Source organism: Phragmites australis, chromosome 18, assembly GCF_958298935.1.
Source record: "Phragmites australis chromosome 18, lpPhrAust1.1, whole genome shotgun sequence".
In the NCBI taxonomy this organism is placed as follows: domain Eukaryota; kingdom Viridiplantae; phylum Streptophyta; class Magnoliopsida; order Poales; family Poaceae; genus Phragmites; species Phragmites australis.
In genome coordinates, this window is record NC_084938.1 from 24251199 (window position 1) to 24275617 (window position 24419).

The 24419-nt window shown below is 41.0% G+C and overlaps 1 protein-coding gene across 1 annotated transcript; it reads right to left on the reverse strand.

The window, feature by feature from the left end:
• Nucleotides 1–9753: 9753 nt before the first annotated feature.
• On the reverse strand, nt 9754–10989 carry LOC133899608 (E3 ubiquitin-protein ligase CIP8-like). Its single transcript, XM_062340620.1, has one exon. It carries the CDS (start codon nt 10905–10907, stop codon nt 10104–10106), a length of 804 nt encoding a protein of 267 aa, XP_062196604.1. The 5' UTR covers nt 10908–10989; the 3' UTR covers nt 9754–10103.
• Nucleotides 10990–24419: the final 13430 nt, after the last annotated feature.

Consider the following 24419-nt stretch of genomic DNA (forward strand, 5'->3'; position numbering starts at 1 on the left):
ACTGACCCTGGCCAACTTGATTGGGCCATGAGTCAGGAAACTCGGACGATGGCTCAGGCAATGGTAGATCACCGGTGGATCAGGGACATTAAAAGACCTCTGTCGGTTCAAGTAATCATGGAGTACGTTCACCTATGGGATCAACTATGGACCTTTAGTTGCAAGCTGACTCTAAGGATGTTTTCACCTAGCGTTGGACCATGGATGGCTAGTATACGGCCAAGTCGACGTATCTTATGTTTCACCGAGTGTCTATCCTATTCCATGGCACCAATCAGATTTAAAAAAAAACTGGGCGCCTTTAAAGGTGAAATTTTTCATGGCTTGCCTCCCGTCGCCAATTATGGACAGCCGATCGTCGACTCTGCCATGGGCTGAATGCTCATGTAACGTGCACCCTATGCAACTAGAAATTGGAGTCCAACGACCACATCTTCGTCTCTTGATCCTACACAAGGTAAGTGTGGTGGAAAATCTTCTCTCAAATGAGAATCAACATACCGCCCGACAATGTGACCACGCTAGAGGGTTTGTGCGATGACAACTGCCGCAACAAAAGAGAAAGGGTTTCGACTTTTTGTTCATCCAACCGTTTGGCAAGTATGGAAAGAACGAAATGTCTGGGTCTTCAACAGACGATCAGCTGCAGTGCATCAATTGCTCACACTGATCAAGCATGAAGCGGAGCTTTGGATCCTGGCTGGCACGTCCGCACTTGGTTATTTGTTCTCCGAATAGTTACTTTTGCACCAAGGTGTAAGTTGTTTATTTTCATGTAATCACAGCCTTCGGCTATAGCACTAGCATGTACGTCTCATTACTCCACAGTTTGTTATATAGAACTTACATTTTCTTCTCTAATACCAATATCCCTAGTCCTCATGCGTGTTCAGAGAAAAATAGTGGGCACTGGACAGTACGAGTCAAATCATCCAGTGCGACCTGCTAGGTGCTAGTTACACCCATAGGTCTTCAGCGACGGTCAGATCATGGCGCGAGTCCAATCGGACAAGTCTGGCCATAATCGTGCACGCAGCACGTCCGGGGATTAGACAATGCTCTAATTTGACCACCTGTGTAAACTATAAACAGGCGCGACCAGCACGGTCCAAAGATGGTGCGATTTGCCCCTCAGAACCAGCCAATCGCAATATCGCATGCCACATATGGCCGGCTGCTACTCATGGATCGGAGGATCCGCACTGTCCAACTCTCCGGTTTGTACTGCCCGGGTCGCGCTCAACGTGTGTTGGCTCGACAGCGATCGTGCGCGCGCGCGTCTCCCAACCCGGGCGCGATACGACGATGGGTGCACCGTGCACGCCTGGATCGGCAACCCGCGCCATGCGCGAGGCCGGCCGGGACCCCACAGGGCAGTCACGGCCGACCGAGAGCCCGTTGGAGAGGCCGACCGGGTGGTGCGGGTCTCCTCCCGCTTTTGGTACGCAACGCGAACAAACCTGCGAGATTCGCCTGTCATTCCCAGGGCTGAAGCAGCCGGGTGCGGCTGCCTGAACTTGTGATCGATCGATACGCGCACCAAAACATTTCCCCCAAGGGCAGGACAGAACGAGGAGTCGCGCACCTTGCAAAAAGTGGTTCGTGGTATGTCTCTCCACGCACGAACTGTTGCTTAATAATCACTCTCAGACGGCCGAGCTAGTAAGGCCACATATGAGCGCATACGAGCGTTTGGCTCGCTGGCAAGATGCAAGGAGCATCTCCGCCGGTTCGGGGTTCGATCTCCGGGTCTGCACCTCCTCGTAGAAACGTCTCTAAAGAAGACCGGATAAGGGACTCTGTTCTTAAAAGAAAAAGGCCACATCATGAGGCACCTACGTAAGCTTCCGACGCTACCTTAGTGCATAGACAGTATCGCCACAAAGCGGAACCATGGGTGAGAAGGAACCATGGGGCTGGCGCCGAAGAGAGTCCTCCGCCGGTCTGCCTCTCGCGGCACGAAAAGACGGCGGAATCCCCATCCAAATCCGTGTAACAAACGCATTGCGCTTTCGCAGATACGTCCAACGTCATCGATCGGCACCTCGAGCGCGTATGCTGGGTGCACTAGCCTTTTCATGGCACTCAGCGCGCGCACGACGAAGGAAGGCAGACCCCTTTCGCGTTTCTTGGCGTAAAGCAAAGCCGTCGCCTTTGCGCGCAGCCTTAAATTATTGCCGGTTTAGGCGTCGCCGATTGTGTCGCGTACGCAGTTGCCTGCGACGAGGACTCGACGCCGATTGGACTCCAATGGATAAGGCTCGCTCCATATATATCTCGCCTCTTGTACCGTTGTACGTATGCAACTATACATCTGGGTCTTGCAAAGTAGAGATGTACTATGGCATTAGGAAATCTACGTGTATGTTCTTGCAGCTTAATAGAGTCATAAATAGAGCTAGTATTAAATTACACTGCACAAGTTTCACGAAAAGTTGACAACACCGTCCCCTTCACATGGTGAACTAAAACGTCGGATATTTCTTCACCGAAGCCATGCATGCTCGCTACTACATAAACAACTTTCGTCGCCTCCTATCACTATTGGCTCGGCTATAACCAGCAATAATAAAATATTATTACTGGTTTAAAGTTTCAACAGCTAGATTAATCATTAAATTTGTTGAACTGGTATTGATATTTTTTATCACTGTCAGTTCTTATTAGCAATTGATAGTGATATCTATTGGTTTGTAACACAAACCGACAATAAGACGATCGTTGTCAATTTGTAACACAAACTGACAGGAAGAGTATCACTATCGATTTATTACAAGAACCGATAATAATATATCAATGTTGGCTTGTTACACAAACCGAAGCCAACAATAATAATTTTATTGTATATAAGGCGTGATCTCCCAGAAGATTTTGAAAGCTACCTACATAACTGCGATGGTAACAAATGTCTAATTGTTAAATGAAAATATCTTAGTGGTATTAATGAAATATTTCCTTTAATTTGTATTGATTACGGATATCCTTTAATTTGTATTAAGGACATCTTAATTTGTATTGACTAAGAATGCGCACTATTTTGTGATAATTAAGGACATCTTAATTTGAATTAATTAAGGATATGTATATTTCTATTTTATTCATTTTATATTTGTATTAATAAAATTGTAAATATTGTACCGTCAACAAGCTTTATTGCAAATAATAAAGTAAATTCTATGCATTAATATACTATGTTAATATACTTAAATGATGCTTTAAAATATTGTACAACAATATATTCTATAAAAAGTAATAACTAATAAATAGGAGAAAAAGAAATAGGAAAAGGGAATCACAGTGATAGACTATCGTTGCTAGCTCCAAATTAAAATCAGCAGTGGCACAGTCTTCAAACTAGAATTCACTATCAGTTCTAGTTTTAGAGCTAATAGTGATATCCTTCCCCTATATAGAAAAGTAGTCTCATACTTAGCCATTTTCTCATCGTGCCGCCGCCACTCTCACACGATGATGCACCTCCGCATCCTCACCACGCTCTGCCGCCAACCCCCTACAGCTCTGTAGACCCCATGCCGCAAGTGCCATCGCGCGCCTCCCAACCTTCTTCAACCGATGCACCACCACGGCTTCCTACAACCTCGTCGACCCTAGCCGCCATAGCCTCCTCCTCGATTCCGAGCTCCACTCTTACGCCATTACGGCTCCCTCCACACGGCGCCTCAGCTCTCTCCCCTGACGTCGATCTCCACTCCGATGCCACTGCTCTGTCTACTTTGCGTGCTGTCGTGGCTCCCTCCACACAGCGCCCCACCTCCCTCCACCCAACACTGCCACCCCGCCTCCTCCACGCACCGCCGCGGCTCCCTCCACCCGATGCCGACGCTACCGCCATCCATCTCAGCCTCCTCTCCACCTCCAATATCGACGCTACCATCCCCCGGCCCTCCTCCAACTGTGTCTTCCTCCACACCAATTAGTGATCTACCCCAATAGATGGATGGACGAATGGATGGATAGTTCTTCAGTTATTTAGTTTGTTGTTCAACGATGATGTGCATGTTGAATTTTAATAGATAATGTGTAACAACCTTATGCAAAATTAAAGGGAAAATGCAAACCCCCAAAAGTCACTTGGATTTTTACTTTCCCACCAAAAGTTATTTTTTTCAAAAAAAACCCCTAAAAGTTCGTCTTTGTTGCAAAACCCCCCAAAATTCAAAAAAATAAAAAAATCACACAAAATTCTAAAAAAAAACTAGAGACAATTCTAAGACTTCTATGATTTGTTTTCCAAAATAATATCCTTTGCATCATATTTCATAGAGAGGGAGTTTGAAAAAAAAAGAAAAACGTGCAGCTCATTTATTAATTCGAGTTAAATCCATAGTTAATTATTTACTAATCCAAAAATCATGAAACCAATTTTTTTAGTCTTCTTACATGATCCTCTATCTTCTAAAAATACATGAAATCTTGAAATAATTATTGTAACGTGCAGGATTGAATAAATGTGTTGCAGATAGATTAATTCATAACTAATCCATAACACCTCCAAAATTAGTGAAACCACTTTTATTAGTTTAATTAAACAATTATTTTTGTAGGAAAAATAACGGTAGACATGACAAAGTTAAAATAACATGAGTTAATAAATGAACTGCACATTTTTTTTTTTCCAAACTTCCTCTCCATGAAATATGATACAAAGGATATTATTTTTGAAAAAAAATTCATAGAAGGTCTTAGAATCGTCTCTAGTTTTTTTATAATTTTTTGTGATTTTTTTATTTTTTGAATTTTTTTTGGGAGGGGGGTTGCAACAAAGTCAAATTTTTGGGGGTTTTTTGCAACAAAATAACTTATGGGGAGAAAAGTCAAAATTCAAGTGACTTTTGGGGTTGCATTTTTCCCAAAATTAAATGAAATTAAGTTATTCAATTGTTCATGTTGAAATTAAGTTTGATATTTGAGATCAAAATTAGATGTTGACTGCGAATTAGGATCAAATATGTGATGTGAGAATAAATATCGGTTAGTCTTTCAATTTTACTTGAATTTTAAAAATTTTAGTTGTGAGGTTGCAGATAGCATTTTCAATTGAAATTTTAGAATTTTTTAGTGAATTGTGATGTATGTCTTGTTAGCATTTAGTTGGAAATATCAGTTATCTAGTTGGCCTATGATGATTAGGTAAATTTCAGATTTTGGCCCACTAGATGAGGTCAAATACTGGCAGATGGTGTTATTGGATAGCTAGAGGTTGTTGGGCCCCCTAGAAATCGCATACGGCTGCTAGCTGCTGAGTGCATTGCATTGGGTTGATCATTCTTCATGCGGTATCTGGGGGCCAACGGGAAGATATAGCCGAGGAGGGCTCGTTTGGGCAGGAAACACTGAGGCCTGATTCCATCGAATTGGCAGGGAAACTGAATTGCCTCCTGAAACTGAATTGCCTCCTAATCCATCGAAGAGGAGCTGATGGGACCAAGAGTTCAAGACGAAGAGAGCAGTCAAATCTGGGAGTGCCATTTTGGAAAGAAAAAAAATCCCTGTAATACTTGAGCTGGTATCTCCTTTGCTTCTGGCGCTGTCTCCTGTGTTCGTCTGTCAGTTTAATTCATGTAGTTTCATTGCGTTCGAAACGTGTCTCACTGTCACTACTTGACGCATAAGACTGGCAAAAGGATGGCACTTACATGCATTCTTGTTCATGAACCGAGAATGGGCCTGGCCCTTCGCTCCATATTGCAGAAATCCCGCTATAGTCACTGTAAGTCGGATGCCTACGGGCCGCCGCATCCTCTCCGTGTTGCTTCGGCCGTCAGTCTTTCCATATCAACTCTCTCCAGTCTTCCATCAAAATCAATCTTCACAGAAAGTCTCGGCACATGGATGGAAATTGCTTACGGTGAAAATCACTCAGTAATACAGAATTAAGTTATGACAACCACAAATAGAGTATCAAACAGGTTCCACACAGGAAACAGCGTATTTTCTTCAGGCGTTCAAAGGCCGCTCTTGCATGCTTGAAGAGACCCCCAAAAAAGAACCGAGTTCAACTATACAGAGGAACGTAATGAAAGTCTCAGTTGCGAATATAACTCTTGGAAGAAACATCATAACGTGGTGTGAAAATACTCAAGAGCAAACTTCGACCACAGCTGACAACTTAAGAGAACAATAAAAAGCGTCAAACTGAACTGTGATCACCACCTGAGGTTCAATTTGGATGGCTCACATGAAAACTTGGACAAGCATACAAATTACACAGAGCACAAAAATACCAAATAGCATGAGCGAGAAAGTGAAAAAAGGGTAAAAGTTAAAGGTCAACTCCTTGAAGATCTTACACTTCCCTTTCATTCTTGCAGATCTGCTCTGTGAGATTTGGGAATTTCTGTTTATCTTACAGTATGCGGACGGCACAATTATTTTTATGGACCATAATTTAGAATAAGCTAAAAATATAAAACTATTGCTTTGTGTATTTGAATAATTATCTGGCCTAAAGATAAATTTTAATAAGAGTGAGCTCTTTTGTTATAGGCTAGTAAAGGAATGTGAGGAACATTATTCTCAACTGTTTGGTTGTTGCATGGGTACCTATCATTTTAGATATTTAGTACTCTAATGTATCATAAGAAGCTATGTAATAAGGATTGGAGGATCATAGAAGAAAATTTTCATAAAAAATTGAGCAGTTAGAAGAGGAAACATGTCAGTTGGGGTTAGACTGGTTTTAATTAACTCAGTTTTATCTAGCTTGGCAATGTTTATAATATCTTTTTTTTAGTCCCTAGAGGTGTTGTTCAAAAATTGGAATATTATAGATTAAAGTTCTTTTGACAAAGTGATGGTAAAAAAAATAAAGGTTATCTAGATGGGATATATTATGTCAACCAAGAGAGCAAAAGGGTTGGGAATCCAAAACATTAATGTACAGAACCAATGTTTATTAAATAAGTGGTTGTTCAAGTTAATCAATAAAGATGGTTTATGGTAGGACCTCCTTAAAAATAAGTACCTAAAATTCCAAACAATTGCTTAGGTGGTGAAAAAACCTGATGATTCACAATTTTGATCAGGACTAATGAATATCAAAGATAAATTTCTAAACCTGGGTACATTCCATCTTAATGATGAAAACCAAATCTGTTTCTAAGAAGACAAGTGGCTGGACAACTTCACCCTTAATGAGCAATACCTCTCTCTATATAATATTGTTTGTAGGAAGAATATATCCATTGCAATAGTGTTTAACAGAGTTCTATTGAATATTTCTTTTTGAAAATCTTTAGTAGGTAACAATCTAATACAATGGCATTAGCTGGTAGCCCGTGTTGTGCACATTCAATTGAATGATCATAATGATATGTTTCGGTGAAATTTACATCAGAGTGGATAGTTCTCAGTTCACTCTATGTATATGGCTCTTATAAACAGTGACAATATAAATGCAAATTGGAATATTTGGAAATTAAAGATTCCTTTAAAAATAAAATATTTTTGGAGTACCTTAAGAAAGGTGTTATTTTCTTACTAAAGATAACTTAACTAGACAAAATTAGAATGAGAGTAAATAATATTGCTTTTGTAGTTAACAATAAAACAATTCAACATCTGTTTTTTTATTGTTATTTTGCTAAATTTCTATAGCATATAGTTCAGATTGTCTTTAATATTACTATACCATTTAATATGGATAATTTATTTGATGCTTGACTTGCTAGCTAGGGCACAAAGTATAAGAGACAATTGTTAACAGGGGCATCTGTATTATATTGAGCTTTATGATTTAGCAGAAATAATATAGTGTTTGACAAACACCTTCTAAAACTTATATCCAGGTACTTTTTAGAGGGACATACTAGCTCCACTTTTGGACGAAGCTGCAAAGAAGACAAGGAGAGCATTCGCTTGGCATACCGTACTATAGAGACTACGATGATGTAGTTATTCGCTAATCATGGATAAAGATTTAATAATAGGATTAAATAAATTCTCGATTTCCAAACTATGTTAGCTTTTATTGATTTAAGTTATTCCACCATCACAATGTGTGATGTAGCAACCTAAGAGCTGTAACTATGTAATAATAAGTATAGCCGGACACCTTCAGGCTGAAGGCCAGGATATTCTATTCGTTATTAAAAAAAAAGTGTCCATATCATCTATTCAGCTTCAAGGCATAAGGCGGATAAACTTTGAATTTGTGGCAACATCATAAAAAAAATAACTTGGGTATTTAATATTCGAAGAAGGCATCAAGTAACTCCAGGTTCAAGGAAGATGACTGATGCTTCATATTTTTCTCATTTCCAAAACAATCAATTTAGCATTTAGAAGAATATCACCACCATAAAACCCTCAATTCTGCCAGTGGAAAAAGGTTAACTTAAACTAAATCAAGTCCAAATCCAGCATCAAATAACAATTTGCATATAACTGAGTCAATGCCCAATAACGTCAAAATAGAGGAAGTTACTGAGATACGAAATTATCTAAAAAAAGTTGAGATTACCTTCGAAAGGGTGGGAAAGCTGGAGAAAGTAGGTATTCCTTAACAAAATCTCCTTCACCAAACATTTTCTCCAACCTCGTGCCCACATACAGACTTCATGCTGACGCAGAATCCCTCCGCTCCAACTTTGTGCATGAATCAGAACAGTAAACACTAATATTCCTTGCATGCCATTTTATTCGCAAGATGTTGCACTCTCTCTCCTAACCTGAAGAGAAACCTTGGAGGAAACTTAATAGCCAATCCCTATCCATTATTTTTCATTCACATTGCCCCTCAGAGTAACCCTAACTCTCAGAGTATCAATGAATTTTCCATAAAACTTGATTAGGATAGCATGATAGTTACATTTTTCTGCAAAACTGGATAGTCTTAGTATACCTATAGCTGTAGAGGTGACATTAGCTATATTACGGTAATAAGGTGGACTTCATCAGGATTTACGGAAAGTTGGTCACTGCAATTTTTGCGATAACATAATTGATTGTAAATAGTTATTTTCTGGAAATAAGAGAAGAAACTCCGTTATGACCATCGTAAAAGGTAAAATCAAAACTAACTTGATTTTAGTTGTTATTGTTAGATATACATATTGAGTGCACTGACAGTGGCATCAATGTCTGAGTGGGTGCCTGTGAGAACATGATCAAGTTCTTGCCAAAGTATGCACTACATGGAATCAAGAGTAGGATCTGATCTAGCATTTAACAGTTAATCGTGCAAAGCTCAGCAAAAAGGTGACGTTCTTTTTGGTGAAGTATGTGAAACAAAATGTTATTTGGAAATCAGTTCTGAGCTTGTTACAGCCTTGTAGGCTCACATACAATCTGCTATGACCCAAGCCCAATCGTTGTCTCGGAGTTGAGATTCAGTAATCACAACGAGCTGACTAAAGGGCTTAGCGAGCGGAAAGGTCAATCACCAATCAGATTATAACAGCTTCACGTCCTTTGTGGCATCAACTTGATGCTCCCAGAATTGCTCTACTTAAAAATAAGACCACTGGTAATATAATGAGCACTTAAGAAATTAACCAAACTAACCAAAACTTGTAACAAACAATATTTCCCTTGTCTCTTAGCAAATAAATAAGAACTGAAGCTCTTGCTTGGGATATTTCACCTAGAAAGAATCAAGACAAGTTACCAATTGTCCAGAAAACACAACACAATATGAATTGGCAGCTCGAACACATAATCGATGACCCTCGTACGAATTTGCAATGACAGAAATATGATTCGATGTTCTAAACTACAGGTAATAACAGCAAGTCCGCAACAAAACACTATATATGCCAAACATTTTCCAGAACATCCAACCACAAATCATCCCGTGCAAGAGGATATACAGCTACTCTCTCTGAATTTAGAATAGATACAACATTATATAGCAACTAATTAGTAAAACGCTCTATCATTTAGACAACATAAAACATTAAAACCCCTCTTGAAGAAAAAAAGGAAACTAATCAGAACGCGCAAAAACATCTCTACGGCTACCTCTATGCTTTCTTTCATACAACTAAGTAACAACCTTGTAATTTAAAGGAACCGATGCAAAATCAAACCATACAACTCTATAAAACCATACGGGTAGAGCTTGCCATTACCGCACAGTTCATTCAGGCGGACACTGTTTGCCCCGCTTTCCAGGTCTCATACTCGGGATCGTCGGTGGGCAGCTCGAATCGGCAGAGCGGGCACGAGTTGCGCACCTGCAGCCACGGCACGATGCACTCCTCGTGGTAGCGGTGCGAGCAAGGCAGCTTCTTCACGCGCTGCCCGGCCGCAACCCCGTCCCTGCACACCACGCACTCCTCCCCTTCACCTTCCTCTCCGGCGGCAACAACAGTGGAAGGGAGCGCCTCGACGGCCGATCTGGCCGCCGCCGGTTTGTTCTTCAGGAACAGCCCCTCCCCGCCGGCGACTAGCACCTCGTACGCCTCCCGGTCGGAGGTGTACACGAAACCCTCCTCGGCGTCGGCCGCGGTGGCCGCCGCTGGCACGTCGCCGAGCACCTCCCACTCGGGCTCCTGGGGCTCCGAGCCAGCCCCGGACGCGGACGCTACCTCCTCCCACTCGAACTCGTCGGCCGCGGTGAAGGCCAAGAGCGGCAGATCCGGCTCGGCGTCCTCGATTTCGAGGCAGTCCCAATGGATCGAGGCGTCGCCGTCGTCGTACGAATCCTCGGTGAACCCGAGTTGCTCCGTCCGTGGTTCGAAGAGGTCGTCCCCGAAGAGGGCGACCTCCACGGAGCGGAACAGGCTGCGGACGCGGTCGGCCGCCGCCGCCGTCGAAGCGGAGGAGGCCGACGGATCCGGGCGAAATACGGGGACGAAGGCGTCGTAGGAGGAAGAGGAGGAGGCGTCTAGGGTTTGGGGGATCTCGTCGGCGGCGAGGCGGAGGTGGATCGATGAGGAAGCCATGGTGCCGATGCGGCGCGAGGGGGGACCAAAAAAATCGCGCCCTGGGGGAGCGTCTCGGGAGCCGCTTCCAATTATAATTACCATTCTGTTGGACGCGTGTAGAGCACGATAAAAAAAATTAAAAAATTAGGTTCACAAATTTTATACGTTTTAATATTTATTTATAAAATTAGTAATATTAAACACATTCAATTAATTATAGAGAAAATAATAACACTTTTATGTATGCACATAGTTTTAACATGTAGGTGAAAATAATACTAACTAAAAAAATTTGTTTCAATTTTTTTTGAGTTTTAGATATTTTTCTTTGCATTTTAGATTTTTTAGCTGATTTATTAATATAACTAATATTTATTTTCACATTTTTTTAGAATTTTTCGAAAAAAAATTACATATATATGTATACGTATATACATATACATGTATACTTATATGTATGTCACTGTTACAGTAGATACAGGGTCACATGGGACTCGTGAGCGTCCAATGACAGGTGGGGTCAACAGATAGTGGAGCCCAGTTGGCAGTGGAGTGTGGTTAGTGCCACGTGGGGCCGAGGCATGTCGATGGACCCCACCTGCCATGAGACAGCGTTGTGGGAACGGAGAAAAGGCTCGTTGCGATTAAGTGTTTTGCACTTTATCGATGACAGTTGGGGTCTTTGCTTTCCGGTCCATCAGTGTCAGTGAGTGAAGAAATGGTCCAGTTTGGTGAGAGAGATATGTCGGAGTCCTTCGCTGTGTTGTGTAAGCGGAGCAAAGGTGACTGGTAGCTTGTGTTGCGGGAACGACAGGCTGGACAACAGCGACGCTGGTATATTCGTATTAAAAGAATAGAAAGAAAACTTATATCATAAATAAAAGGATTAATATATAAATAAATATTAATTAATATATATCATATATATATATATATATATATATATGCAAGAGTATACGGAATTGCATTCCCGTATAAGCCGCTGATCGCAGCAGGGTCACGGCAGATCAGCCGTTGCTGTTGGGCTCCGGCATATGGCCTTCCGAAGCCCAAACCCAATCTTGCATTCCAGGGTACGTTTGGAATGTAGTATTCACATTTTCTTGTGAGGATCACATGAAATGTTTATTACTCTAAAAAACATGAAATGTTGTAGCGAAAATGATCTTATTAGATTATGATTGTGATTTTGGTGATTAATAATAATATAGTTATTGAGACTGACATATTTACCAAGAATATATGTTAGTAAGTTTCATGGATATAATACATGAAGAAGCTACTGAAGTCGGGATAAAATTTGATTGAATTGGAAAAAGTCACAAGAGAAATGTCTACACTGGATGGTTGAATTGGAAGCAGAAAACCTCACCGGATAGTTCGGTGATTGATTTGAACACACAGAGGAATCCACCGGAGTATTGTTGACAAAGGAGATAATACAGTGACCTCACCGGAAGGTTTGGTGCTCTGAAGATTTGTACATCAAAGTATATTTTTCAGAGAGTGTTGCATTGGCTTGGCTGGCTGAGGATAACGCACCGGATGGTCAGGTGATTAAGTGATGTGCACCGGAGAATACACCGAAGTAATTTACACAGAGAAGATGTTGGCTCGGATGGCTAAGGTATACTCACCGGAAAGTCCGGTGATGAAGGTGGAGTATACACTGGAGTATCCGGTGTTCATAGAGGTTTAAGTGGGGTTTCAACATCTAGTTTGTGAGAGTGTACTCACCGGATGATCCGGTGTTAGTACTACTGTTCTCGTCGGATCATCCGGTGTTAACAGCTTTTTAGAGTCATTGGGTTAGCGGCTAGTGTGCGAGTTTGAGGCTATAAATACCCCTCTACTCAGTCATTTGAGTGTGTTGGAGTCCAGAGAAGTTCATGTACACCTGAGAAGACATCTAAGCCACCAAAGTGCTTAAAGTGATCATCTAAGACGATTAAGCATAAGATTAGTAATTGATTAGTGTTTATAGGCTTATAGAGTGAGTTGCTAGGTGATTGCTTCTTAGAGAGTGGATTAAGGGTGATCTAACAGTGTACCTCTTGGTACGTCGGCACCTTGGAGTCTTGGCGACTCGTTGGCAGGCTTGTTGACTATCCAACTTGGTGTGTAGCGGCGGTAAGACGATTGTGCGGGGACGCAGAGACCCTTGCTTTTGTGGCTCAAGCTTCGAAGTGATCACGGCGGCGAGGAACCGGAAGAGAGGCTAGTGATGAGATCTTGTTTTTTATTTGGTGGCTCATCCGGGTGGAGGCCTTGTCTTTATGACTTGGTGGCTCAAAGGCTACGACCGGATGCCGACCGGGAGCATATTCTTTGTGAAGCTCTAACGTGGACTAAAAGTGACATTCATACTATCGATACCACGAAAAAAAAATCCTTGTGCCGAGTTTGATCTGTCTACCTTATTGACGTTTCTTCATTTATTTAGTTGCAATTTTTGCTTTTAAATAGGTTGCAAGCGCTTTGTTTAGTAGAATAAATATACTAGATAAAGCTAAAGCATATTTAGATAAAATTTAATATAGATTTATCGTGTTATCTTTTAAACCAAAACAATTTTAAATATCCTAATTCATCCGTCTTTTAAAATGTCACCGATACTCACAAATATTTATTTCGAAGAAAATATAAAGAAAATCCACGCGAGCCTCGGGATTGACTGAAGAAAAACCTAGTCAGCTGTCGGTGTCTTGTTTTTTTCTTTTTAAGAAACGAGGCACGAGCTCTGCCAATGTCGGTGTCTCATTTTTTTTTAAAAGAAAAGAGGCACCAGCTCCGCCAATCAGCAAGAAGGTGGTCTCTCGTGATTTGGATTGGACTATAAAGCTAATCCGATAACGCGGCTTCGTAGTGCTGCACGGGCGAGATTTGAATTCTTTATCATTGTACTGCCCTCTGTATGGTTCCCTGTAGCTATAGATATATTTGTTTTGTGTCCGATCTTGTCATATCTAAATTTAGTTAATTATAGGTATTTATGACTATCATAACTATGATAAATCACATTTTATTAGTTATTTGGCTTATACGTCATATATTTAATTTTTTAATTAACTTTACCACGTTTGGCTAAGAAATTATTTGCCATATTTTTTTAGAAGTCGCACTTAGCTAAAGCTAGTCGTGGCAAGATTACACTGAAAACATGTCACTCCACTTCCAGGTATTACAAGTACTTTACATGTTTTTGAAAAACTGTGAAACTCATGTACCATGTTACCAACTGCATCAAACATATTTTTTATGTGAGTCTAAAATATATCAATTTCTAGCATATATATATGTGAGTATTGTATCATGATTAGATTATATATATAAGATCAATTCTAATTTAATCATATGGGTAAACAGCCTAGAGAGCCGATCCTGTAAAACAAACTCAGCCCTTTCACTGTGTGTTGTTTCTAGATAAAACATGTGTGTGTGTGTATATATATATATATATATATATATATATATATATATATATATATATATATATATATATATATATATATATATATATATAATCCTAGTAGTGTTGATATCAATTAATTTCTCTATTACATTTCAGCACAATCATACTCGACGTCTCTGCTCATTCCTCAAGTTAAATTCCGTATCAATTATTCCCTGTCGAAGCCACTTAAAATTCCAACACTCTCTTCGCGTTAGGCAGGTCACACATCGCACGTGGGCGTTAGGAAATGAGCCGATCCATAAAGCTGACAAAAAGTGAAGTTCGTGAACGGGCAAATGTGTGGTGTGGACCTGTGGTCGCACCCTCCGCCCGAATTTGGTAGGTTTGCTAGCTCTCACGCTCACCCAATCAAGCTTTCCTTTCGCAAGGCACTTGTGATTGGCCAAAGCAGTATTTTTAGTTGATGAGTCTTAGTAGATGAGCTGGTGAGAGGGACTCTTCACCTATGTGTCATATAGGATCTTCCAAATCCTTGTACGAGGAAGCAATTCGAGACGTTCGGGAACGAGTGAGCTCACACCAGCGACGGATCCAGATAAGAAAAAAAAGCTATGGAGGCTCTCACTCTTCTTCCTCATCTCTCTTCTTTTTCTCTTTTTCTTTCTCTTCCTTCTTCTCTTTTTCTCTTATTCTTTTTTTCCATGCTTAAAAATTGAAGAGGACTTGAATGACTCCCAAATACGCCTAAGTTAGAGGAGCTACTGGCTCACACCTAACACTCTGGCTTCTATCTCTTCTTCCCGATCTACCACTGGCTATAACAAAGTTGGCAGATCGCAAGAAATGGTTGTCGATTGATCTCACATGAATTCTACATGAAACTCAATCAACTCACTTAGATGTAGGAGTCCTACGGAATTCCATTCTCTAACAGGGCCTTAAGCTGAAACTTGTTCGGTTTGTTTGCAAAGTCCACTGGCACAGCGGCGGGGCGAGATTAGAGAGGTTTTTTTTTTAATATTGATATTTAAATAAATAGATCTCTGATAAAACAAAATTAAAAAATAGACATCTACCGTTCTGTGACAGAACAGTTAGATCTTACATTTTTTTAAGAACAATAAGCAGGTTGACCCGCAATTCAAGAGCTAACAGCTCTCCCATGGTGCGGTTACAACCAGGTGTGAACAGTCTTTCGTAGAAATCACTGCACACAGTAATATTTTTCTACATTTACCTTATTTATACAAAATTGTGGTTTCATTTGCTCTAAAAAAATTAAAAAATTTTGTACATGTTTTATAATCCATGTGCAACCTATTTTAATTAGATTTATATAAAAATCTTGTGTATAATTTAAACTAAAATTCTCCGAAAATGACTACTTTTATAATTTTAACAATTGTTAGTGCCTCAAATAAATTTTCAAAAATATGGAAAAAAAATCACTAATATTCATATATGTGATGGAATAATTTATAAAATTATTTCTAGCCCTAGGATATATGGTGAAAAAATAAGTTCCTTTATAATGCTCTATTTATATACATTTTTATCATTTCATGTGAATAGAATTAAAAGGAACTCCCTTTTTCACCATATATCCTAGAGATGAAAATAATTTTAGAAATTATTCCATCACATAAGATGAATATTAGTGAATTTTTTCAGATTTTTGATAATTTATTTGAGACACTAACAATTATTAAAAGTTATAAAAGTAGTCTTTTTTGGAGAATTTTAGATTAAATTATGCACATGATTTTTAGATGAATCCAATTAAAATGGGTTGCACATGAATTATGAAACACGTACAAAAAATTTAAATTTTTTAGAGCAATAGAAGACCATAATTTTATATAAATAAGATAAATCTAAGAAAAATATTACTTTGAACAGTGATTTCTACTAAACACTGTTTGCACCGGGCTGTAACCGCCCCCTGATAGCCCTTGAATTGCGGTAAGAGTCTAACTGGGTGGTAGGTGTCTATTTTGTAATATTTTATTAGAGATCTATTTATTTAAATATTAATGTTAAAATGTAAAAATAAAAAAATAGAGATGGCCCAATTCGTGGGTCCGACAAGAGCCCAGATTGTGCGACCAGCTCTGAACATACACTCACAAGAAGGCTTTTGAAGCGTTTCTCAACTGAGTGGCAGGCTAAGAGCACCTACAAGTGGTTCTTCGTGTTCGTCCCATCTTGATGTGCCTCTGTTACAGCTGTTCTTTGCAACTCTGCACATGCTTTTCTAGATCATGCAAATTACGACAGGCACGGTGGATTTTGGATTAGATAGTTTAAGTTTTTTTTTTTACAAAAAAGCAAAAGAGTTACATTTTCATTCATTAGAAGGAAAAAAGGCTAGGTACAAGAACTCAAAGGAAGAAAAAAAGAAGAAAAAAAAGCAATATCACAAACAAGGAAAAGCTCGCTGGATGGACTAAGAAAACAATGGCGTCTAAAACGGCTAGTTGGAAAATAACACAGACCGCAAGACCACACCACAGAACCCGTCGTGTGTTATCGTTGCTAAGCCCGTCGTCGTATGACAAAACAGCTCCGACTTCACCATGGTGGGCCTCAGTCCTCACCTTGATATCGCTTCACCTCACGAGCACGATCCCCAAAGAGCAAACTCGCCTCGTGTCATCGTTGCCAAGCTTGTCATGCGCCCACATGACACATGAGCTTCGACTTCCTCTAAGAGCGCTCGCCCCTCGTGATCCGCTGTGGAGCGCAGCTCCAAGGAGACAAAAATCTCGTCAAGTGATTCGAGCGAAAACCGTTTCCCGCTGCGAGGCCTGCAGACCCCAAGGCATCGAAACAAGCACCATAGCTAGAAGGAAGCTCCAACTTCACCAGGAGGTGTCATCGTTGCCGCCAATCTACACCAACACCGGCAGACAACCACGACGAGGGTTGGGGGAAACAGGAGCACATCAACACAAAGCTGACAGACATCCAACACATGATAGAAATCTCCAAGGCAACGCCTCCAAGGGGGACACAGCATAGAAGATGTCGTTGTTGCCCGATCCGATGAGCCAGATTTGGGTTTTCACCATTTTCACCCGGAGAACTGCCGAGGGATGGGTGAAACAGGAGCACCTCGACAAAGCCTCCAAGGAAGAGAACGACGCCAAAGGGCGTCGCCGTTGTCGGCACCGGCAAAACTTTGAGCAAGTTTTCACCCGGAGCTCTTGCATCAACCCATTGCACATGTTGAACCAAACCACCGCCGGCCACTGCGCCGCGCCTCCAAGCTCCTTTGCTTTCCATCGAGTCACCTAGTGGACCGCACAGTTCACTGTTTCCTCGTACTATTGCTTTGAACAGTCTTAACGTTCACTATTTCCTTGATATGCTAGGTCTGTGTCGCGTACACACTGCATTATTTCGAGTAAGCATTGCTTCTCGCCTTCTTGGTAATGATCCCATTTAGCTTCCTATGGCTCTGTTTTTTCCTTCTTGCTGTGCATTTCCAAGAACTGCTCCCACCAACTCTTGTTTGTTTTTTTTTACTTCAATAGTCATGGTGAGCATGCAGACTTGGTTGCATGTTTCACTGTTCTTTTTACATAAAAGCTAGCCAGCTCCAATGCTCAGTTTTGTGTTCCTCTTATCTGTATCGTAATTTGTGCATGAGGGCTTCCTCCCCAACTCTGGTGAGTTTTTTTGATGAGGTTAGGGTTTGGATTTAAGGGTTATGGTTCAGGATGAAGGCTCACCAGAGTAAGGTGTGCTTGGAGGGAAGCCCGCGGCCGTAGACTGGCCCGACGGTGGTGACGGTTTATGGGTGGGGTGGCTAGACTACGGGTGCACCACCAGTTGGGTTGGTGGAGGATGGCCTGTGGGAAGGGTCGGGCCAAAAGCGACGGTGATGGGGTGATGTGGCGGAGGGATGTAATGGTAAGGAGGCTGCCATGGTAGGGTAGGGTTTCGTGGGAGGCCAGCACGGTGCTCCCGCAAAACCATATCCTGTTGTGGCAGAGCGGTAGTGGAGACCAGGGGGTAAAGGAAGAAGTAAGTGGGTCATTCGATTGCCCAATCCAATTGCCACAAAATTGACACGAGAAAATCCTATCTTTAGCCATTGATGCTAAGTCTTCTTGTCCTTTGATGCTCAACTCTTTAGCTAGTAGCACTAGGGGTTATATTAGAGAGACATTTTCAACTAATCCACACGAGAAAACCCTATCTTTCACGTTCTCACTAACTTCTCCAACTGTTCTTCGCTCCAGAGGGTCAATGTCTATACCTTGATGACAAAATGTGTTGAACAATAAAAACAAATGGACTATATTCTGCCATGTGAGTATAGTTGTAACTATTTTCTGTAGCATTAATAGTGTTGTCTTCATGGCAATTTGCATGTGGGATCTTGTCCAAATGCAATCCCAAGACCCAAAATAAAGCGATGGCCCAATTGATCAGTTCTAAGCTAGATTTCAACATCCCTCGATATTTAATCTTACATAGAACCTCATGAATCCTTTAATTTAGTTCAAATGAAAAAAAGTTGGCATTGTTTGTTTATGATCTTTCCAGAGTCACTTTGAAGTTGGGCATCATTTGTTGAAGATCCATTTCAAATGAGTCGCTATTATTTCATTTATACTTGGAAGAGTTGCATATTTGGTTAGCATCATTGGGGAAATGAAATTACATTGCGAGAACTATTTGTGAACCATTGCAACACACGGGCAACTTAGAGCTGGGAAGCATAAGCATCACTAGCTTAGTTTTCCAATGTGGTCATGTACTTGTGCTCCTATTCTATTGCATGGCATGTACTTGTGCTCCTATTCTATTGCATGGCATTAGCCAAACTTATTGTTCAGACAATAGGGGCATTGCTACTTCTTTCTTCATGGTTATGGTACAATGGACTAACACTGAGCCTCCAATGGCAGAATCAAAGTCACCCTCCCAGAAGAATGGTCAAAACAACTCTTAAATTGTGTTATGTCGTGCTCTCGAATCTGGATCGTGGTAGTTCTTTGCCTTATTATGACATTTCGAGATACTATTCGCCACATTTCAAGGTACTAAGCAACATTCATATTCCATTCCTTGTTGGATGTATCGTGGTCTCCTCTTGTACCTTCTCAGCAAAGGCCACAATCATAATACCAACAATGAACACCTTGTGCCGACGTTGAAGGTCTTCTACAATGTGGTTCTTGCTAAGGGTGATAAACATTCTGGTGTGCATATTTGAACCACTACTCTCCAACAATCTTCGGATATCACTGTTGATATAAGAAAGGATTTGAATATGTGATCTCTACATGCCTATGACAAGTGCATGGAAGAAGGTGTGCTTACCTAATAGGACCTGAACCTTGTCAGGTACTTAGGTATGCAGTTGACTCCCTCGACTCCATGTCCCTATGGCAAGAAGCTAGAAATAGTACAAATCATACTTCCTTCTTCAAAAGAGGGCTCCAACACAATATTTGTCTAAAAAATAATTACCTCCAATAAGACAGTGGCCACCTTAATTACTATAACGGGCTTGACAACTCTAAAAGATGAACGTATCAATAGTAGGCTGTTCATCGCGAAGGTTGTCACCGAGCTCATTTGAGATCTCTGGATTCTTGGCACCATTGGCGGACCTAGGATTTCTACGCTGGGCATTCGAACATCGTATGAAGCATAAAAAGTTCTGAAAAGAATAAACATTTTTAATAGCAAAACACATAATACAATACAAATTGTCTATACTAGACAACTCAAATAGAAAAAGATCCATCATTCATTCACCTCGAGAATGAATATGTGCTACTCCAGAGCCTAGCTCCGCTTATGCGAGCAAGGGGCATGCGGGTGTAGGCAAGATGCGTGCATACCCTTTTGCTGCCCATGACCCATGGCCATTAGGGTTACCACCCCCATGCCACACTCGTTGAGAGATCCAACTCCTCTCTCACTCGAGCGCTCGCTTGCTCTCTCACACCTGCAATTTCACCTCATGTTGGGTGCTTACCGGCCAGCTGTTATCGTGCGCATGGGTCATCTCTCTATCTCTGTTACTTACTTTCACTCTTTGTATTTATCTTTTGGTTTCAATATTTTCTTGCTATTTTGGTTCTTGCGTGCTTTGTGGAGTCCATATAAGTGATAAACTAGGGTAGATCTACATCCTAGTACTATCAATTGTGTGGATCTGGATAGTTGCTTTCTCATATGTGCATTTTTCTCGTGAAGCCGTCAGACTCTACCTACTCTAATTTATGTGCTTGTTAGTACTTGTATAATGCTTGTTTCGGATGTGTGGATTTGTAGCTCATGCTTCGTACTTTGCACATCTGAAAATTTTGCTCCACATCCATGTCATATGCAGTCTACCAAACACAAGCGCAACTAGCATCTTGGCCAGTCCAACACTCAAACCAGCCAACCAATCACTAGCCCACCGTAGCTTGCATCACGTCAGAAAACCAACCAAATACCACACTCTGCATGCACAATGACAGGCTAAAGACGGTCTGGTTTTGGACCCTAGCTAGGTAGAAGGGTTGTGCACCCTACATCACACACATTATGATTGCTCAATGCGGATGGTGGCAGGGGAAGTATTGTCAAATCTATCAACAGATAATGCTAGCAACTATGTGGCTATCTTAGAGGAAACATGATACATGCCTTTTGGTAATAAAAAATATGCTCTAGAATGATGAGTATACACATGCTCATTAAGTCTACCGAAGAATTTATATTTTTACTCTAGAGAGAAGTGCCATCCAGAATCTAGCGAGTGCCTATCTCCTACCATACCAGTAGTATGTCTTCTGAAATAGCTACATAAGAGGATTATTATTAACATTATATTTTTATTTGTTTAAGTTATTGTTGCATCTATGAACACAACTTGAATTCAGAAGTAGAGATCAGAGTATAATTCACCTTTTACATGAATACTTGCAACCGTTGTCTCTTATATTAAACCTCATGAGCATGCTTGATGTCGCCTAGAACAACAATGGGGCTAGCCTGGCCACTCCCTTTCTCTAGAGGAGAAAAGAGAAAGAGAGGAGATGAGAAAGTAGAGTGTGTGTGAAGTTGCAAATAAATGGAGGATGTCCTCTCCTTGTCTCATTGGGGCTCTTATATAGAGGGAGGATGAGGGTTAAATTTCTCTTTTACCCTTGAGATATTTTTATGAGTCAGTGGCCTAATACAAATATGAATATTCCAGCTTCTTCACGTTGGGTGGTCATATCACGCACATGGGCATTAGGAAAAGAATGAATCTATATGTTGACAATTTGACATGAGTGTAAGTCGAGTGTGTGAGTGGGCAAATGTGTGGTGTGGCCATATTCATTATGCTCTACCCAAAGTTGATAGAATTCAAATCACAAAAAAAATATGTTTAGAGACTTTTAATTAGCTTTCATGCTTGCTCAATCAACATTCCTTTTTCCAGGGAACCAGTGATTGGCCATGACAGGATTTTTAAGTTGATAAGAGCCCTAGTAGATGAGCTGGTGAAAGGGACTCATTACTACCTGCGTGTGATGCATCTTCCAATTCCTTGTACGAGGAAGCATGCCTTGATAAGGGAGTGAACTAGCTCACACCAAACACTCCAACTTCTTTCTCTTCTCCCGTGCCATTAGCTAGGTGGGGAATAACAAAGCTACAAGAAACACCACCAGCTCACGCAAGACTCTTTACGGAATTCCATTTCTCTAAACGGGCCTCCGGTTGAAACTTGTTCGGTTTGTTTGCAGAGCCCACTCGCACAGCGGCGAAACGAGACTAGCAGCGGTGGCAGCCCAATGGGTTTGTCCACTTGGCTAGAGATGGCCCGGTTCGTCGATCTGACAAGAGCCCAGATTGTGCGACCAGCTCTGAACATTGCTATGCTCAGAAGAAATAGAACGGTCGAACTTTTCGATCTGCACCTGCACGATGAACGGTGAATTTTCGAAGGATCTGATCCGGTCCTTACAAAATTCATGTAGAGTGCACGCATTGCAAACATGCTCTCGATGAGTTCCTGGCATTGGAAGCTTCACGCCAAGTCTTTGTCTGAACTCCGGGTGTTGGAAGTCCCTATCAAGTTTCAACGCAGAGAAAGGGGCACCTTTGATGCATTTGCAAACCTACATGCCTGTCTCTGGAAGACTGGAAGGGAGTGCATCACTGCATGTTTCGTACTCAGATACTCACATGTCAAACTAAACCGTAGGAAAGAGAAGTGTCTGCATCACTGCATGTTTCGTTCCCTTCCCCTAAAGAAAAAACTGTGCAAGTCACGAGGCAATCAGGGAAACAGAACTGCTGACTTTTTTGGGGAATGCTTAACTAAGCAGTGAAACAGCACCTGCTTAACAATAATCCGCATGATTCTTCGTGCTTTTGTCTTCTCGATGTGCCTATGTAACCGCTGTTATTTGCAACTTGACTAATCATTTCCTCTCGGTAATGATCCCATTTAGCTGCCTCTGGCTCTGTTTTTTGCTTGTCGTTCTGCATTTCCAAGTACTACTTCGTCTACTTCCACAAAGTCGTCTTTCTTACTTCAATCATGGTGAGCATGCAGACCTGGTTCCAAGTTTCACTATTCTTTTTCTTAGCTGTTCACTGAAGAATCTGACTACGAAAATCCTTATCTTTTTTCTCCTTTGAGTTTTAGAGTTTGCCGAAGGAGGCTACTGCCAGATAAAATCACGCAGAGCTGCAGACATTGCTCAAACATTTGCACTGACAGAGGCTTGTTGGAGTTCCTTTTGTTCATTGAAGATATGTGAATCCCCTGATTTCTAAGTGAAATTACTAGTTGACATGGATAAAAAATCTGCTACTATGGATCTTGCTGTTATCTGTTGGGCCATTTGGAAAGCTAGAAATAGTGCTTGCTTCGAAAAAGAATTGCTCCGTCATTCTAGTGATATTGTTTTCCGTGCCGGTTCCTTTCTTACTTTTTGGACAAAGCTTCTTAAGGACATGAGTAAAGAGGAACTGATTCGTGGTACTCATGATTTGCTGCAATTTGTATCACATCTTGTAGGGGAAGCTTGAAGCCTTGAAGTCACATCCTTTTTCTCACATGTTTACCTCGCTTTTCCACAAAGCTTCGTTCGGTTTCGTTTGCAGTCTCAGTTCCCCATTCCCTTTTGCAGGATGCCGCTAAGGGAAGGCAAGCCACAGTGCAGAAAAGGCAAAAGGGGAAGAACATTACATTCGAAAGGTGCTCCAATGAAAGAAGAGAAGGCCATGATTTGTACTACTTAGTAGTAACTTGCAAGTCACTTCTTGGCTTGTTGCAATATGCGAGTACAGTGGAAATTCTTCTGAAAGGAGGAGGCAAGTGACAGCAGAAAATTACCATATTGTCAAAATGGATCACAAGAATACAGTCGGCATAAAAGCGTGTTTGGATCGAATTAAACTATCCTGTAGATCGGTTTGGTGTTGGGTTGCTTTAGTAATCAAAAGATTAGATTCGAGGCTTCGCGAACTCCGAGGCTAATGATAGTTTAGTTTTTTACTAGATAGAGAGGCTGAGGGAATCAGAAGAGCATCTCATGTGGTAAGAAATTAACTACGTAGGGAAGTCCTACTGCTATTTGTTGAACTGGAAGCCTTTTTTTCCTGAAGGAGCAGTGCCTCACAAATCCAAGTCTACAACTGATCAGTCATCAGTCTAATACTTGGCTTAAAGTAGTACAATACTAACAGTCAACTAATGATGAGAGGGCTAGTAGGAAAACACATTGTAATTTACCGACAGGCAGATTAAACAACGCCTGTAATAGTCGACACTGTCAGAAAGTCAGGATGCCTTGAGCTGTAGTATTTTCAGATGCCAGATCAGATGGCAGGATAAAGGAGCAAGAATTATGGCCATTACGTGGTTACTGCGTTGCGACGTGGAATCTAGTCAGATCAATGAGCCTTTACCAATTCTAGTAAAATTTTGATGTTTAATTAATTTTCTTCTGGAAAGAATGATTCTAACTTACTACTGCATCAAAACTATAAAAGTTCTTAGTTAGGGTTCTTATTGTGCGATCTATATGAATAGAATATGCACATGTTGGTGCGTTTAGTAGTTAAAGTGTGTATCCACATTACATGAAATTTTATCTCTA

Bases quoted from the DNA above. Each gene is read 5' to 3' on its own strand.
- LOC133899608 (XM_062340620.1), bottom strand. From the start codon at position 10,907: ATGGCTTCCTCATCGATCCACCTCCGCCTCGCCGCCGACGAGATCCCC.